The 18,012-nt window shown below is 32.3% G+C and overlaps 1 protein-coding gene across 1 annotated transcript in view; it reads right to left on the minus strand.

Annotated features, from left to right (window-relative positions):
• Positions 1 to 6,898: 6,898 nt before the first annotated feature.
• The window catches only part of Cad99C (cadherin 99C), a 131,490-nt gene continuing 120,376 nt past the window's right edge, over positions 6,899 to 18,012 (minus strand). Inside the window, exons 12-31 of the mRNA XM_085207572.1 lie at positions 17,489 to 17,626; positions 17,056 to 17,205; positions 16,417 to 16,531; positions 15,611 to 15,813; positions 15,124 to 15,264; positions 14,740 to 14,863; positions 14,179 to 14,339; positions 13,672 to 13,845; positions 13,328 to 13,522; positions 12,855 to 13,103; positions 12,459 to 12,554; positions 11,989 to 12,142; positions 11,362 to 11,654; positions 10,664 to 10,888; positions 9,916 to 10,184; positions 9,428 to 9,607; positions 9,096 to 9,219; positions 8,642 to 8,744; positions 7,963 to 8,290; positions 6,899 to 7,674 (exon numbers count right to left, since the gene is read on the minus strand). Coding sequence (XP_085063698.1) covers positions 7,581 to 7,674; positions 7,963 to 8,290; positions 8,642 to 8,744; positions 9,096 to 9,219; positions 9,428 to 9,607; positions 9,916 to 10,184; positions 10,664 to 10,888; positions 11,362 to 11,654; positions 11,989 to 12,142; positions 12,459 to 12,554; positions 12,855 to 13,103; positions 13,328 to 13,522; positions 13,672 to 13,845; positions 14,179 to 14,339; positions 14,740 to 14,863; positions 15,124 to 15,264; positions 15,611 to 15,813; positions 16,417 to 16,531; positions 17,056 to 17,205; positions 17,489 to 17,626 — 3,516 coding nt within the window. The 3' untranslated portion in view covers positions 6,899 to 7,580. The remainder of the gene's footprint in view (positions 7,675 to 7,962; positions 8,291 to 8,641; positions 8,745 to 9,095; positions 9,220 to 9,427; positions 9,608 to 9,915; positions 10,185 to 10,663; positions 10,889 to 11,361; positions 11,655 to 11,988; positions 12,143 to 12,458; positions 12,555 to 12,854; positions 13,104 to 13,327; positions 13,523 to 13,671; positions 13,846 to 14,178; positions 14,340 to 14,739; positions 14,864 to 15,123; positions 15,265 to 15,610; positions 15,814 to 16,416; positions 16,532 to 17,055; positions 17,206 to 17,488; positions 17,627 to 18,012) is intronic.

Raw genomic sequence — 18,012 nt, forward strand, 5'->3', positions numbered from 1 at the left:
GTATAAAAACATAGTTGCAATCGATAAAATAGTCAATGGATAACTTTTCAACGAGATGTTTCTAGCTTCGAATCTGAAGAAAACAGTAATGACACAGAGTAATGAGTACCATGCTAATTGTTAGTTTCAGATGATTACAGTAGCAGACTACAGCTAGTGCCAGAAGCTGGCACAGATAGTTTTTTTAGCAGACTGCGCAGATGTAGGCTACAGATGTATCAGAGTCATGATTATATGCACAGATGACAGAGGGCAGACTATAATGTTGTGAGCTGAGTGGTGAGTGACATTGATGGCATGGATATCCCCAGCAGATTGCAGCATTCATAGGCCCGTGATTTAGTCAGTGCAGAGGGCAGACTATAATGTTGTGAGCTGAGTGGTGAGTGACATTGATGGCATGGATATCCCCAGCAGATTGCAGCATTCATAGGCCCGTGATTTAGTCAGTGCAGAGGGCAGACTATAATGTTGTGAGCTGAGTGGTGAGTGACATTGATGGCATGGATATCCCCAGCAGATTGCAGCATTCATAGGCCAGTGATTTAGTCAGTGCAGAGGTAGAATGTGAATTGCTATGGGTTCGCCTGTGTGGCGGAACTTTGAGATGGCTCTTAGCTCTGCACCTTGTCTACCTAAGATATTTAAGCGGTACGTAGATGACACTTTTACAATTTTACCTATGGACAATATTTATATATTCCTGAACCATCTCATTTCTATTAATAACAGTATTCAATTCATAATAGAATTACAGGCAAGTAATTCCTTAGCTTCCCTTGATGTGACCCAATGACACAATAGGCCACACAATATATAGGAAACCACGCACACGAATAGATACCTCAATGGTGAATTGCACCAATACCCTACACAGTTATCTACCGTTGGCAAATCTTTGTTTCAGAGAGCGTCTGCGACGCTGATCACCTAGGGGACGAGTTTCGCTAGGTGAAGAATTCCCTTCATCAGAATAAGCTGCCAGTTTACCGCCAGCGTTGTCAGAAGACCGACATCCTTGAAGTCACAAACCCACCATACCAGAAGGCCAGATGCAGTCAGCTCATTCTGCAGGAATCCAGGGCAGTACGCGAGGAAATTAGGAAATCGTTGGCGGTAGTCAACTGACAGACAAATGCCACCTCAGTCTGCCCGTGACCGCGGACTACTGTAGGGTGTTTGAGGCATCGGGCTCCCAAATATGCGCGATTGGTCCGGTTAAAATAGCTTCATTTACAAATTATATTATGTATGAATCAGAAAAATTAAAATAATGATTGCTAAAAGTAGTATACGTTGCTTAGTTATTTAATGTTAATGCTGTTGCGAGAGGACTCGCCTTTCTTCAGGAAGGCCGAGCTGTTAGAGTTTATATAAAGTACATATAATTGTATAGACATTATTTTGTATACTTGTCGATACTTGTCAGTGAGTCATATTATTTAACTATCCGCTTATACTATAATTGTCTAAGATTTCTTATGAAGTGTTTCTAATTTGTATGACAGTCTAGTCTGAGACGTAGCAGTGGACGAACGAATAAACCTTTATACTAAACTAGCGACCCCCTTGCGGCTTCGCCCGCTTTTACTACTGGATTATTCAAATAATGTATGTTTGCAAAGCACTCAAGATAGTGTGAAAATTAATTAAACTCTAATGCGACCCGCATTTTCGTAGTTTCAATAAGGATTTTCCAATTGTTTTACACAGCAAGGATTTTTAGTAGGTACCGTAATTTTAAATCTGTGCTACTAATCTTTTCAAGTACTTATTAAAATATATTTAAATGACTATTTTTAGATAGTTAAATGACTATTTTTAAACGGAAGAAATTATAAACAAAAGCCTACCTACTAATAACTACAACAAAAAATATGAAACTATGAAATAATACATTCAACTCCAATTATCCAATACGTGCAAACGCATCTAAATCTTCGTTGCTATGGATCTATAGCGGGCGGGTTTTTTTTTCGAGCTTGTGGTTAATGCTGAAGAGGGTATTCTGTCCCTGATGAAAAGCAAGCACTACGTGGCTGCCTGTAAGGAAAATTAAATAGAATGCATTGGCCGGGAATCGAACCCGGGCTGCCCGCGTGGCAGGCGAGCATTCTACCACTGAACCACCTATAACTGCTCATGACGCGCTTGTATAAGCAAAACGTCGCGGGGCGCGTTTCGCAGCAAGGATGTTTTGATATTGTAACAACTTCTAAAGTACTTATTAAAATGAAAAACAGTAAAAGACAGTTTTGGTCTACATTAAATGGCCAACGTAACTAATATACTTATTTATATGCTGAGAGTAAGGGATAAGTGAAACTTGAGTAACATACAGTTGATGTGTCAACGGCGGGATGTGTCAACAATTAAATGCGTTTTTCTCTAAAACTATTCGCAATTTCGAAATAGTGTAAAAAGCAAATTTTATCTTCGTTTAACGTAGAAAATTAATAAAGTATTTTAAAGGATAAGGATTAATACCATTATGGAAAAATATCCCTCACAATAAAAAATATATTGAAATTACTATTTTTAGACAGAAATATGATCACTACACGTTATCCTTAAAAGATAAAAATATGCTCTCGCGGACTTTTTTGTAGATCTTATTAAGAGGAACAATACTCCAGTACATTATTTTCATGTAGTACTTACCATGAAAGCAGCGCATGCGCGTAAGTGTCTCAACGGGTAGGACTTTAGACACATTTATCGTATTTATGTTAATTTACATAAGAATGTACAAATAATAAACTATATATAAACCTTCCCTAAAAAATACTCGACCTAATGGTGAAAACCACATAAAAATCCGTTGGGTGGTTTAGAAGAAGAAGAGTTAGAAAGTTCAGACAGACACGAAAAGCGACTTTGTTTTATAAGATATAGGATTATACTTTTATTCTGAGCCCCTTTATATATAACAGTAATAATAACTTTTATTTATACATATATTTTTTTTATCTAAAAAATAAATGAAACGATCACTAAATATAGTCACTAAGACTGCGTGAAAAAGAAAACATTTTTAAAAAATTGTTTTTATACGAAAGAGCAAGTACTGCTAGAGGCTAAAGAAATTAATTACTCCAGAACGTGTTCAGTGTTCAATACTGCAACCAATATTTAAATAAATAAATTTATTAATTTATGTAAATTGTAAAAGCATATTTTAGATAAAGATAATAAAACTTGTGTAATTTATATTAGAGGTAATAGAAAATGCACATTTTCTTTTTAATTTACACAAATTTATGTATTTTTACTTCGAAAATATGCTGATGTGAAGATGTATCTGTATCTATCGTGGTACAGTGGTACAACGTCTGACAATGTAAACGCGATAGTTATAGATTCAAACTCTACTACTAGGGGGAATTCATTTTATTATTTCTCCGAAATTATAAGACAAATTACGATGATAAGTTCCACTACCCCAAAATGCAATGTCTCGATGTCTGATTACAATTGTAGTAGTTTACTATGGAATTTCAATAATAATAGTACCCACTTGTTATTAACAGTATTCTATATTAATAAACTTTTAGTTTAATATAATAATATAATTTTTACATAAATAACACTTAAAATACAAGAAAAACAAGAATATATCCCTATTTTATTACCTTCTTAGGCTTAAAAACGTGTTCCTCGGACAGTACCTCCCTGAAATATATCTCTTTAACTCGTGTTATTTCACGCTACTTTGCAGTAAGTGAGTGAAGAGGGCATTATTTATTGATGCGTGAGCCCCTTTTCTCTTTACATGTCTCAAGCCCTAAAGAGGTTTTAAAGAGCTTTTAGGGTAGCGTGTAAGTGACCTTTTTAATTAATGTTCCAGGTACGGTCAAGCGTGGCGTATAAAATATTTAAATACGAGTAGATATTGAGTTAAGGCGTGTGTTTGTAAATATGACAGGTCGTGTGTTCGATTTCCAGTCGATTAAATGTAATATTTTAAATTTTCGTTTCTTCGTTCTGGTGTATTTCCCTATTCATCTCGCAATACCACTAGAATTCGAAGGAAATAAAGAACGAAGTGTTTTAACATTATATTTCCTCTGCCTACACTGGTGAGTACGGGATACAGCATGTAGCCAACAGAAAAGAACTTAATGAGTAAAAGTTCAGTGACGCCCTGAAAATTTTATATAGGGACCTTTTTTCAATTTACACAATTGTATGTGTTGCCAAAGTTTGATAAGCGCTTGGCAACGGTTGAATGTGTCCCAAAAGGGATTTTGTAGTCTAAAGGATGTTTTGACGAACATAATATATATTTTTTTATGTTTATATTGCTTACTTTAAGAGCGGCGTTGAGTTCCGCCACTCAATACGCAATGCCTCGAGAATTCGGCGGAAAGTGGGGAACGGAGTGTTATGACACTAGGTTCTCTCTGTCTACCCTGCTGTGTGCAGGATACAGCGTGAAGCTGTTTTTTTTTGTTTTGCTTACATGTATTGTAACTTTAGTACAGTTCAAATGTAACTCAACTCATTGTTTTAAGCAGGGTAGGCAGAGGGAACCTAGTGTTAAGACATTTCGTTAACTAATAAGTTTTTCGAGGCGTATAAAATATCAGATAGTTCTATTTTCAGAACAACAAAAAGTGTTAATTCTATTGTTAAACAACTAAAGATCTAAGTATTAAATACGAGCGTATCCTATCACGTTAAGAAATTAAATTATAGTAGTGTGAGAAACGTAAAATTTTCAATGAATATTTAAAAATGATCACCAAAAAAGGGTATATTTTATAACACACAAACAGTAAGATTCTTTTTACTGCGAAAATTGACATTAATAAGGCATAAAAATGTTCTTACAAAGCCTAGTAGTACTGGTGGCGAATGCGAACTGTGAGAATTTTTTATTCCCGACATTTCTGTAATTTCGTACGATGTACGAGCACGACTAACACTCACAGGAGACTGCGGTACAAAAGAGATATTAAATTTAAAAATGTAAGCGAAATTGCCTCCACGCTTTTTGGCACATTTAAAAAAAAATCCGTCAAGCGCAAGTCGGTCTCGCCCACGGAGGGTTCCGTACCAGTATAATGATTGTAGATCAATGGAAATATGAAAGATGACAAACTTAAGTTTATGGGTGTATGCCCTCATTTTGCAAAAAAGGTTTCTTTTTAAATTTTTCCATTATTTGTCTAGTAAGTTCTCTCTTGTTGCAAAATTTCTTAATTGTAGGCAGGCGGACAGCGAAGTGATCGTATAAGGATTCCTTTTTAACCGACTTCTATAAGAAAAGGAGGTTATTATACTTTTGGATTACGGTATCCTAAAAAACATAGATTGCTTGTGAATATCGCGACGCTCGCTGCTACGGTTTCAGTTGTTAAGCCTGAAAGCCGGTGCGAAGATTAGATTTCAATGTGAATTTTTCATATCACTCACGTGTATGCATGTATAAATATTTTTTAGATTGATGATATTTTTTATAATATTTATTTGATTTATTATTACTTTTTTATTAATTAAAGATGCTCGTTAGGCAGTGTAGTTCAGAAATAGGATGTGTTTGTTTTAAATTTTTTATTACAGTGTATCGCTAAAAAAAAGGTTAGTTGTAGAGTTATACGTGGCAAGAAAATAAAACAAAATATTTAAAATAAAAATTAATTTATTGAAAAGTTATGAAACAATCTTATATTAAACTATAAGTAGTTTTCATAATGTAACACAATAAATTTTACATTTACAAATTATATAATACAAAAGGTAACCAACTGACAAACAGAAATACAGTACAGTTTGTTAATAATTACAATTTCATTACATAAATGGATTATTTATAAATATAAAAGATAATAAAAGATTTTTAAAAAAACCTATTTTTATTACCACATTGATTTGTAGCAACACAAAAATATTTTATAACTACATCATAAATCGTGCGAAATTTTACTAATATTATAAATGGGAATATTTGTAAGGATGGATGATCACTTTCATGCAAAAACTACTAAATTAGATGAAACTTTACAATTTTATAACTTTAACATCAATATAGGATATAATCGATGCAAAGTTTAGCTAATATAACAATAAATTTAACGAACGAAGCCGCGTTTTGGTCGCTTATAATATACATAAAAACTATATTCTTTTACACTGAATCCGTTACTCTCAAAACTAAGATTCTTATTTAGTTTAATTTTAATTATAATTAAAATTTGGCACGAATGGCGTAAATCTGAATAAATTATACAAGAATGAGCATTTCATATTTTAATCTAAAACGAAATATTCTATTTCTTTATTTTAACTGGCACTTCTTGAATGGAATAGAAATGGAAAAAAATAAAAAAATAATAACCGTGGTATAATCATTATTTCAAAAATGATTATAAAACCTTATTTTATTAAAAAATAATATCTTTAAAAAATTGTATTTATTTATTTTACTAACATAAAATTATAAACACGTTATGTTAAAACATGTATTTTAATTTAATATATACTGTACTGTATTAATAATACATATTCAATAGTATTGGCAAGTAACAAAATGTTTCTCAATAGAACAAAGAAAGGTGAAATAAACTAGGAAGGAAAAAAGAAAGCTTTTATATAAAAAAGAAAGAATTAAGTTTAGTGTGGAAAACTCTGTTCTAAAAAGATCTACTTAAATATACAATAGAAATTTAAATGGCACTTTTCGCCATTAAAAGCTAAATAAAAAGTAATTATTTGATATATTGGACGCATGTTTTAATTAATAAAATAGAGCATAAAAAAATATATAACATTTATAAATTGTTAAAAAACTAAGAAAGAATGTTTAAAAAAATATGCATAAAATAAAAAAAAATACAATAATAAGTAATTTTTATATAAAAAAAAATTATTATATTTCTTGTAAATGAAATACCACTTACATATGCATATTATAATAAGTATTATTTATTACTTTTATATAAAACGGCATTCGCAATAATCAAATAATCGCCTTTTTTAGCTATTATTTATTTTTCCATATAAAATCTTATAAAAAACATAATTATGTACAAATTATTTTGTACCAACAGGTACCAAACACATAATGCCTCTATGTACATCTTATATTATGCAGAAAGACTAGCCCGCGCTAAGTTAATTACAAAAGAAATATCTAAAAATTCGTTATTCACATTAAAATCGATATTTATCTTTATATTTATATAACGATTCAGTCGTACATAGTTAAGGACCAGCTTTGTTGAAACGGGACAGTTTTTTTTAAATATTATATACATAGAAATCGATTTTAAAATATAAATCGATTATATAATATAATCGTTTTAACGATATACGTTGGAATGTTTTTAATTGTATAAAATTTAATAATCAAAAAAAATATGTCATAATTTACATTTCTTAACCATATGAATGGTTTTCCCTTTGAATTTTTATCCCGTATTCTGGCAACACTAGTTATTGTAGATATATTAACAATATATTATTAAACACTTCGTTGAACACAAATAGCTACACTTTAAACACTTTGTTTATAACACTTATATACGAGTATATTATATATTAATATTATTTATTCACTTTTGCACTATTTTGTTAAGCTAAAGTTCAGTAGTAGTTTCCACGTGGGAAGGCTCATAGGTGAAACCACCGAAGTTACGTTTGCCAAACGTTACATTATCGTTATCTGATGATCTGAAAATTGAAAATAAAACGTTAGATATTTTTTTATTGTGGGGACCATCGTGGTTCAGTCAGAAAAAATGCAATATAAAATTTCAACCTTTTTTAACTTCACGCGTTATTTCACATTCCAGGTAGAAATAACTTAAGAAAATTATTCAAGAAAATCTGTTCTCCACTTTTCGTCCAAATACGAGAAATGAAAATGATTCTGTACCCGAGAAATCCAACATAACACCATCGCGATTGTTACACGCTAAACGACTACGACATATTTAAAAACAAAATAGAAAAACTCACCTTTGCAATCCTGGTATTTCATCATACGCCATAATCGGGTGAGATTTCTTCTTATTATTATTATTGCCAATTTTTCTTCCCAGCGTTGTAACTAAACCCGAACCTATATTATTATTATTAACACGCGGTAAAGTTCCCAAAGCGTTGTTCATCGCGTGATTGGCACACACACTTTGAACTCTACGGTTCAAAGTTTGTGTGTTTCGTGCGATGGTTGTGTTGTTTGTGTTATTTGTGTTGTGGTTGTGTATTTTGGTTGTATTGTTGTCGTTAACGCTCGACGCTCGGGCTGTTGTTGCTGATTCGGATAGTGTTGGGCTCCTTTCGCCTGGAATTAAAAAGTTTATAATTTATAACTTTTTATTATATATATAATTTATATATTTTTATACATATATAATTTCTTAATAGTATTCATTAATATGTAAAATAAAGGATAATTTTGGTTAAGAATAGAGTAAGTTTAGTAGTAAGTAGATGAGTTTTATTTTATTTTTAAATTGTATATTAATTTGATGGATTCATTCCACGTCAAAAAATATTCGTTATTTTTTGGCGAATAGGCTGTCAGAAGGTGTAAAAGGTCATATAATAATATAATTTATTGTAAGCGTTTTAAACATCATATCAAAATGTAAAAGTTATAAAAAAAATAGGAATTAAATATGTAACAACTTACCGTTATCCTTAGACAAATATTGTACACTATGTATATTGAAGGCGTGATTGTTCGGACTGAAGTCTAGCTGCAGGTCTGCATCGTCCACGGCCATGTTTAAAACCTGATATAAAATATTCTTTAAAATAATTACAAAGGCATAAAAAAAATGTATATTTGTTTATATTTTTACTAGTTCTTTGGAATTACTACAAAATTTTAGGCTTTAGTAAATTAATTAATTTTCTGGTCAATAGAATACAAAGAACTATTATATTATATTTGTAATGTTTTTTTTATGATTTCATGAACACAATACGCTCTGGTAGCGTATTTAGTAGTGTGGGTTATTCTTGAGTTTCTTAACACTATGTTCCCTCTGCCTACTATATACGGGAAACAGTGAAAAGCAAAAAAAATAAACAATAATTAAATAACATATTTAAAAAAGTGTAAAAATATAGTGTTGGTATACCTGAGTCTCATATCTGGGCGCGGGTTCATCCTCGCTGCTCTCGTAGCCAGAGGGAGGGCGCGGTGCCGCGCTCATGCTCAGCGTGCCGTACTGCTGCACCGCCTGCTCCTTATGTTTCTTATATCTATGGAGTCATTTACTTGTTTATATATATAGTTTATTTAAATACAAAATATTTTCAATTTAATTTATAATTAAATGAACTTAACTTAACTAAATTATATTCATCATTTACTTAACATATAATCGGTTAAATATAAAAGTAGAGAACTAGAAGCCAGTCGTGTAGGACAGGGGCACATTTAATTACAAATTTAAACAAAAACACTCACCTATTCCACGAAGCGCAAATATATATAGTGGCGGCAGTTGCAGCTATCAGTACTAAAGCTGCCAACGCAAGCAACGCCGCGGGTAACGCACTAGCTAACGGTGCTACTGCTATTTGTGGGCGACGTGGCGTTTGTACCGGTATTAGTGGGGCTTGGAGAGTTATGCCACTTTGTATTGCACTGTGGAGAGAAAAATAATGATTTATTTAAAATTTAAAGGTTGTTATTTTATGTATATTAGGTCATTACTGATTAAATTATTTTTATTTATGTTTCTGATCTTATTATAAACAGTTTACCATTAAGGAAGTGTATTTTAAGATGAGTTGAAAAAAATATAGGTTTAAATTAAGTTGACTATTAAACGTAGACAAACAGACATGACGAATCTTAGCGTTTTTTGTAATTCAGCTACGAACAATCCCTAACTGAAACTCAAATAAATTAATAAAAACGTACAAAATATTATAAAAAAAAGAATAACTAACCTTTTAACTGGCTCAGATTCTCTCGTCAATATTTCACCAGAGCTAGGATCTAATAAGTATAACCATACGTTAGTTCCTTTAGGATCGCTTTCCAGAGTGCCGTTTTCACCTAAATATAATCTAGGCGTTAGTTTTTCTAGACCAGCCACTAAACCGCTTTTAGTTTCTATTGTAGATAGTAAATTTCTCGCTTCTAATGTGGTCATGGCGTCTACGTTCAAGTTAGGAACTTCTACGATCAATTGATTGTCTTTTTGTAGGAGATTTATCTGAAAAAAAAAATATAACAATAAGGAATTAAGTTTATACTGTGCCCTGTATATTGCAGGGTAGGCAGAGGGAACCTAGTATTAAAACACTACGTTCCCCACTTTCTGCCAAATTTTAGAGGCATTGATAAAGCCCTGCTTGTCGCCTATGTTACGAAAATTGCGCAGAAAGGGGGAGCGGAAATGTCTTAACGGTACTACTACATTGTGAAGTTATAAAAAAATATTATAATAAAAAGAATTTATTAGTCATCAATGACTAAATAGTGATATATTAATTAGATTAATCATTATAATCATAGGTCATGTACTTAGTGGTAGCATGCAAATATTTTTGGACATTAGTTTAAGTGATATAAAATTTTAAATACGTATTAAACAATCAAATATTCTAATGTAAATTATATTAGTATAGTAGTCGTACGATTGTGCGCAACGAATGGACTTATATTTTCTTTATAAATATATTAAATACTTACAACAACAGACGCCCTTGCAGTTTTATAATCTTCGCCCTTGGGATTGTCCCTGGCCATAACATTAAATTTAAACGGCAATATTTCTTTTGGAACATTCTCAAATGTTTTAATATTAGTTATGACTCCTGTGTCGCTATCCAAATGGAAGTATTCCTCGGCCGCTTTAGTCCAAGCGTTTTTGTGGTATTCGATTTTGCCGAAATCACCGCTATCTTTATCTTTCGCCTGTAAAAGAGTTTTTCATAATTTTTACAATTTTAAAGTATAATTCCACACTTATAATGAAAAATAATTGAAGATAACATAAAATAATTAAGAAAACGTGCTCGTAAACAATTTACAACAAGAACGGATGCTAATTTATTCGTAAGCACTTCGTTGAAATTTTTAAACGTTTTAAAAATAGCAAAATATGATTTTACGTTTATTTAACTTTCGATTGTTTTTGTTCGTGTTTGAAGTATAAAGAAATGTGGACAAATTCATTTTCAACTTGGCCACGTAACACTTAAAATTTTAATTAACAAAGGCACCCAATTTCAAGAAACTTGAATATCTATTTTAAAATCAGTTACACAATTTGAAAACATTAATCGTTTCAAAACTGTTATTCAACAAACCAAACGTTTAAAACTCTATGTTAATTACAAAAAAAGTGTATAATAAACAAAAAACGATTTTTTTTACCATAAACTTACCTTAACTTGCAGTACATTAGTACCCAACGGCATATCCTTGGTGGCTATAGCAAAATACTTCTCCTTAGCACCAGATATATTAGATTGTTCGTTAAAAACAAATATAGGTACATTATCATTCACATCAGTCACATGTATTTTTATTACAGCTTGATTACTTTCAGGATTAATTAATCCTTGTATTGATTCTAGTTGTATTTCCAATGAATATTCTGTTGTAGTTTCGTAGTCTAACGTTTGGTTTAGATATATGGCGCAGTCGCGTTCGCTTGTTAGTTTTACGTAGAATGTACCTGGAAAATTTTATTTATTTATTTTTTTTTTGGCTTCACGATGTACCCCATATATGGCATTGTAGGTACAAGCAACCTGAGAACCTTTCTCAGGTTCCATCGAATTCTCGAGGCATTGGCAAAAAAATATTTTAACCAGGAATATTGTAAAGAAAAATACTTATTAAGAAAACGTAGCGGGATTTGATAATGCACCACTTGCACTGTGCTGTCTATTAATCCTTACGTTTTATACAGCTACCTCGAAAGCGTGCATGGAAATGTAATAAGACATTTTTAATATGTAAAAAGCATAGGTTTTTTAAATGATGCAATAATAAAAAAACTATGATACCTTTTTGTGAAGTTTTAGTCAGCAAACATTTGAGAGGTGTGTCTTTAGAATGTTTATTTTTATTCCATATAGGTAAAGTCCGTATTAGAGTGCCATTAGGGGAATTTTCCGCGACATGTTCCGTATATGTTGTGTCGGGGAATCCTAATCTGACCTGCAGAAAATAAACTTTATGATCTTTTGCGTATTGTATTCTCTTGAGAAAAATATTTAAAAATAAGAAAAATATATATCTGCGCAGCCATTCGCAGCTAATTTCAGGGCAGCCAAGACTCGTCGACTGCACTATACATATAGTGATATGTAAAGTACAGTGTATATACTGGTAGATAGATAAATTGTAACTGGTGATAGAAAAGTATGTTTCTAACTATTTTTAGCTCATATACTCGTAAATTGGTAGGAAAATCGTGAACTCTCTGCTATATGCGGGATACAGAGACGGCAGCGTAAAGCAAAGAAAAACTTACGTCAGGCGGTACTACAGCAGAATGACTGACATATACAGTAAGACTCATCACTGACGACATGACTGGATCCCCTTGGTCGTAGGCTTGGACGTCAACCTGTAATAAATATTAGTAGATTATTAAAAATATAATAAAAAATAATTTTGTATTTCTCGGTACGTCCTTAATTAGTTTATAGTGTTTCTACACTAGTACTGTAAGTAGTAGTGGTGACAAAGTTATTTAGCTTTATATTATCTCTATATCGCTATATAGAAATATATCCCATAAAAGAGTAAATTCAGCACAATGTGATTTTGGATGGCTGAACTTAATGAAAACAAAAATGTCAAAATTGTAAACACTAGCTACCCTATAAATCTCTATAGTCCGTAGTTTAAGTATAGAAAAACTTACCGTATATTCGCTATCAGTTTCCTTCCTCAAATCGTCTCGAACCCTCAAAACGCCTGTATCTGGTTCAATATGGAAGTATTTAGTAGCTTTTCCTCGTCCCACTAACGCGTATCTAACGCGATTGTTTGGTGATGTCGCATCCGAATCTAGGGCTTCCACTGTGTCTACTAAAGTGCCTATCGATGATGTATCTTCTATAGTGACTGGACGTAGGATTGAGGTGAATGTTGGGGCGTTGTCGTTTTTATCCTGGAATGAAAAATAAAATCCAAGGATGCGTTAAAATATTTATATGTTCTCAAAATTTGAGATATTCAACGTACGCCAGGAAGACGAGTGAGAGAAGAAAATGGCCCACTGCAATACTGCAATATGATTGTCTTGAATGTCGAGATCAGAGTATCGTGATATTAAGACAGACCTGTTTAGGAAAGTATACAAAATAAACAAAATATCCATAATAAAACACTAACGTCAACATTAACTTCAACAGTAGTGGTACTCTCTCCTTCCTCAGTGCCAATAAGGAGTTCGTATCTTGCTGAGAGCTCTCTGTCGAGCGGGCGTAGTGTACGGATCACTCCGGATTTGCGGTCCATTGAGAACAGATCGGTATCACCTTTGAGTATTGTGTAGGTTATTTCAGGTGTAGTGTCTGGGTCTTCTGCCTGGAAGGAGTAGAAAGGGAATTGAGTGTTTAAAATAATTGTATTCTGTTTTTTTTAACATTTGCCAGAGTTGACAAAGGAAACGTGAATTTTTGAGACATTTTTCGATTGATCGATTGATTCGATCAATTTTTCGAAAACATACATACCTTAACTTTAACAACCGGATAATTATTGACATTCTCCGGTGCACGAACACTGTACAATGTCTGTTTAAACACGGGCGGCTCGTCCGACACGTCGTCCACGCGCACGGTGACGGACGCGGTGCCGAGACGGCGGTCTATGGCGCCGTCTGTCGCTGTCACTACGAACGCGTAGTCCTGGAGTTTGATGTTTTGTACGTTTAGGATTTTTTAAAAAGATATTTGCTTTAAATTTTAGTATCTATATATATTTCTATCATTATTGGTCTATTTAATAAAGGTAATGAGGTCATCTTTCAATAGTAAGATAATTCTTATTATGTATATTTTATTTACCTTTAGTAAAAAAGTAACTAAGGTAAAAAAAAATAGCAATAAAAAAGGTTTTTAATTTTATTTTAACAATATAGTAAATGGGTGAAGAAGTGAACTTATTGGAAAGTAAGTATATATAAAAAAATAAATTCTATGTACAAATATGTTCTAAAAATAAACAAAAATACATCTCACCTTAACATCTTCATAATCGAGTTCAGTATTGGTAGTAATCATTCCAGTGTTGTTATCTATCGAGAACGGTAGATGAGACGGTATGCTGTAACTTATCATAGCGTTGACACCCTCGTCTAGATCTGTTGCGTGGACGTAGCCCACCAGTTCATTTGATAAACCTGGAATTTTTTATATATTTTTTCACAAATATCCTGGATAGCAGGAAACGGAACACAGTGTTAATACGCTCCGAACTCATCACTACGCTTTGCCTTCTTATCAGAGAGAGAGAAGAAATGAAAATAAGAGTGGTAATCGAACCCTCAATCGTTAGGTTTATAGTCAGACGTTGTGCCACTGCGTAACTACTCTTTTTCTATGTGTAGGTTATTTTTGTTTCTCGAGGTATACCGCATAAATCAAAGGCAGAGAGAACGCAGTGTTACTTGACACTTTGTTCGTAACGTAATGAACGGTGGAGTTTGAGCGAGAGAGTGAAAATATTTCATTTCCTCGAGTGGGAATCGCACCGGAACATAATATCGAATATAAAGAACTAATAAAAAAAATATTACATACCTTCTTTTACGTGGAATAAATATGAATCCTCGTCGAATTTCGGATTATTATCGTTAATGTCGGTCACCTTGATATTGACAGTCGCTGTTGTTGAAAATTTGCCGGGATCCTCCGCTTTCACCATCTATAAGCATTATAGAAAAATAAAATTAAAGTGACGTTAAAAATATGTTGTTTTTGAGTATTTTTCTATATCTTACATTCAGGGTTAGACGGGAAGCAAATAGTGTCAAGACACTCCGTTCTCCACTTTCCATTCAATTACGGTAGGTAAGGTATGTCAGGTAAGATATTTCATAATTTTAAATAGTTTTTTCACGCAATCCTTATTTCATTTTCATAAAAAAATGTACAAAAAATATACTAACATTTAATTAAACTTACCAATTGATATCTAGTCAACACTTCTCTATCCAAACGTCGTATAACTGTTATAATGCCCGTGTTAGCGCCAATAGCAAACTGTCGAAAATCGTTGCCTGATACTATTGAATAGGTCACAGGTTCATTTTCTGGGTCCTTAGCCTGGAATATGAATCATATAAATAATTAGATGTTTTAGCAGGGCTATAAATAAATGTTATTATTTTATATATTTATTTCCATATGTATTATAATACATATGGAAATAAATATATTAGATTTGTATACAAATATTAAAAAATTATAACTCTAAAATAGAACATTGTTTTTTACATAGTCCATCACAAAATTCTAAAAAAATACTTAATATTATTATAAATTTATTGATTTAATAAAATTGGCACATAATATTATTTTTATTAAAAAACTTAATCATTAATAATTTCAATTTCCATATAATTTTTTATCATTCTATATAGCACATACAAAAAACAGAAAAAAAACTCACCGTAACAGTAGTAACAGTGGAATTAATAGATGCCCCCTCTGACACAGGTGCGTAATAGTCCCTCGACGAGAACTGAGGTGGTTGGGTGTTCGGTCCCGGCGCTACCAACAATTCCACTATGCCTTGTGAACTTAGCCCTTTGGAATCCGTCGCCCTTATAGTTACACTGTATTGCTCTCCTGCTTGCAAACGGCCTGTACTTGCTGTAGATTGTATATAGAAAATAATCAATTTCAAGAAATTCTATATTAATGATCTAGTCCTATGTATTTTTGCGTTTCAAGTTTGTATCGGCAAATTGATTTTTTAAGTTAATCAATTCACACGCAAATGATTTATCTTTTTGTTCTTTAAGTGAAATTCTAAATGTTAAACCCATTATAGAAACAAATGTGTTAAAAATTGGTAAAAAAACACCATGCAAAAACTCAAACAATAAAACGTATTTACTATTTATTTATTTTATTTATTTTTATTTATTTAGTCCTAATTTGTGCAAATAAAAAAACGTCATGCGTGTATAAAATATTATATCGACTTAGATAATCAAAACTAAAAATTGTCTTACTGAATGTCAGCTTCACCATCTGATCATAATCGAAATCGAATGTATACAAAAATAACTTGTTTGTTACAAAAAAATTTAATGAATTTATAAAAAGTAAATTTTTTATAGTAAAATAGCCTCAAATGCTAAAATATCTTTTAGCGTAAACATAGATTTTGCTCAAAACAAGACATCAATAATTACCCATCTATCACCTACAAATAATAATTAAATATTAAAAGAAGTGCAAAGTGCTCACATATCACTCCAGTGACGGGATCAATAGTGAACCTGTTACCACCGTTGTTAGACACGTGGTGCAAGCTGTACGTGATGATTGCGTTCTCACCCTCGTCTACATCTGTCGCTTCCACCTGTGGATAGTAAAAAAGTAAGTTTAAAAAAAATTCTAACAAAGAAACAAAAAGCACAGTACTATACCGAAATAAAAAAAACGAAAAAATATTTACACCAAAACTATTTTTTCGATTGCGAGCTTTCTATTAGCTCTATTAGCTCTGGTCTCGCATCAATTAAAACTAAAATAAAAAAGAAGTAATTTGAATGAAATATTTGAATTTCACGATATATTTTTTTCAGCTTCACGCTGTATCACGCACACAGTAGGGTAGGCAGAGGGAATCTAGTGTTAACAGAAATAGTGTGCTAGATCTATAGAATCTAGTATTAATACACTCCGTTCCCCAATTCCTGCTGAATTTTGGAAGAATTGCGTGTTGAGTGGCAGAACTTTGCCTCGACATCAGAGCGAAGAAATGGAAATATAAACGTAAGTCAATATTTCACTTCCTCGAGTGGGGATCGAACCCACAAATGTCGCGTTACAGTCACACCCTTGTGCCGCTTCGCCGAAAGAGAAGTTAACTTAGTAACTGACCTTGTAAACAACAGCTGGTTCCAAGCTAGCTGGTACTGTGATAGGTTGTGTTTTAGGTATAACCGGTGCGTTGTCATTCTGGTCGAGCAACCGCACTGATAAGGAGTAGGGGGTGGATGCGGCGCCGCCATTTGCTTCTCTTGCTACCACCTGGGAACAAGAATTAATCATAATTTGGATTTGTTCTAGAATCTTCCATACTTTTATTAAATTAATTAATTAATATTTCATGCTCTCGGTGTAAATCAAACCCGCAACCATCGCGTTTATAGTTAAACGCTGTCATACTGCGCTACAATAGCGTCTGTATATTATGAAGTTAAATAATTGTAAACAAACAAGTGGAATTAAAACATGTAACCAACGCATTAAGTCTTCTTTACACCACATCTTTGCTTTAATGGATTAATTTATTAAGAATAATTAGATTTACCTGAAATCTGAATTTGTCAGGGTTTGGAGGATCACGATCTAATCTATCATCTGCTACTATAAGGAAGCCATCTTTGTCTATGTCGAAGAAACTTGTCGTCAGCTCAAATGTATATTTCGGTACGGGGTCTCCTGGTCCCTGAAAATTTATATAAATATACGTACGTTAATATGTGTTGTATTTTTAATAAATTATATTATGTAACATTAAAACTACAATTATGCAATTTGTTTTTTTACAATGAACTTTTATATTTATAAACTATTTATTTTCTATAATTTGACAAGTTTTATTTATACAAAATACCTATAATTCAATCAAATAATTAGAGTTAAAGGAAAATTGCATTCATTGCACTGCAGGCAAAAAATTAATGTTATCAAATTACTTACACAAACCCTCAAACTAAGATCCTTTCCACTATTATATAATGAGGCAACCATTAAACCCTAGAGTTCTCCACTATTGGGCATTAATTAGCTTTTAGACTACCCTACCCCCTTTTGAGACTATTCCCATACATC

The sequence above is a fragment of the Heliconius melpomene genome, chromosome 3 (assembly GCF_056956725.1).
Source record: "Heliconius melpomene rosina isolate 202511_hmr_F chromosome 3, ASM5695672v1, whole genome shotgun sequence".
In the NCBI taxonomy this organism is placed as follows: domain Eukaryota; kingdom Metazoa; phylum Arthropoda; class Insecta; order Lepidoptera; family Nymphalidae; genus Heliconius; species Heliconius melpomene.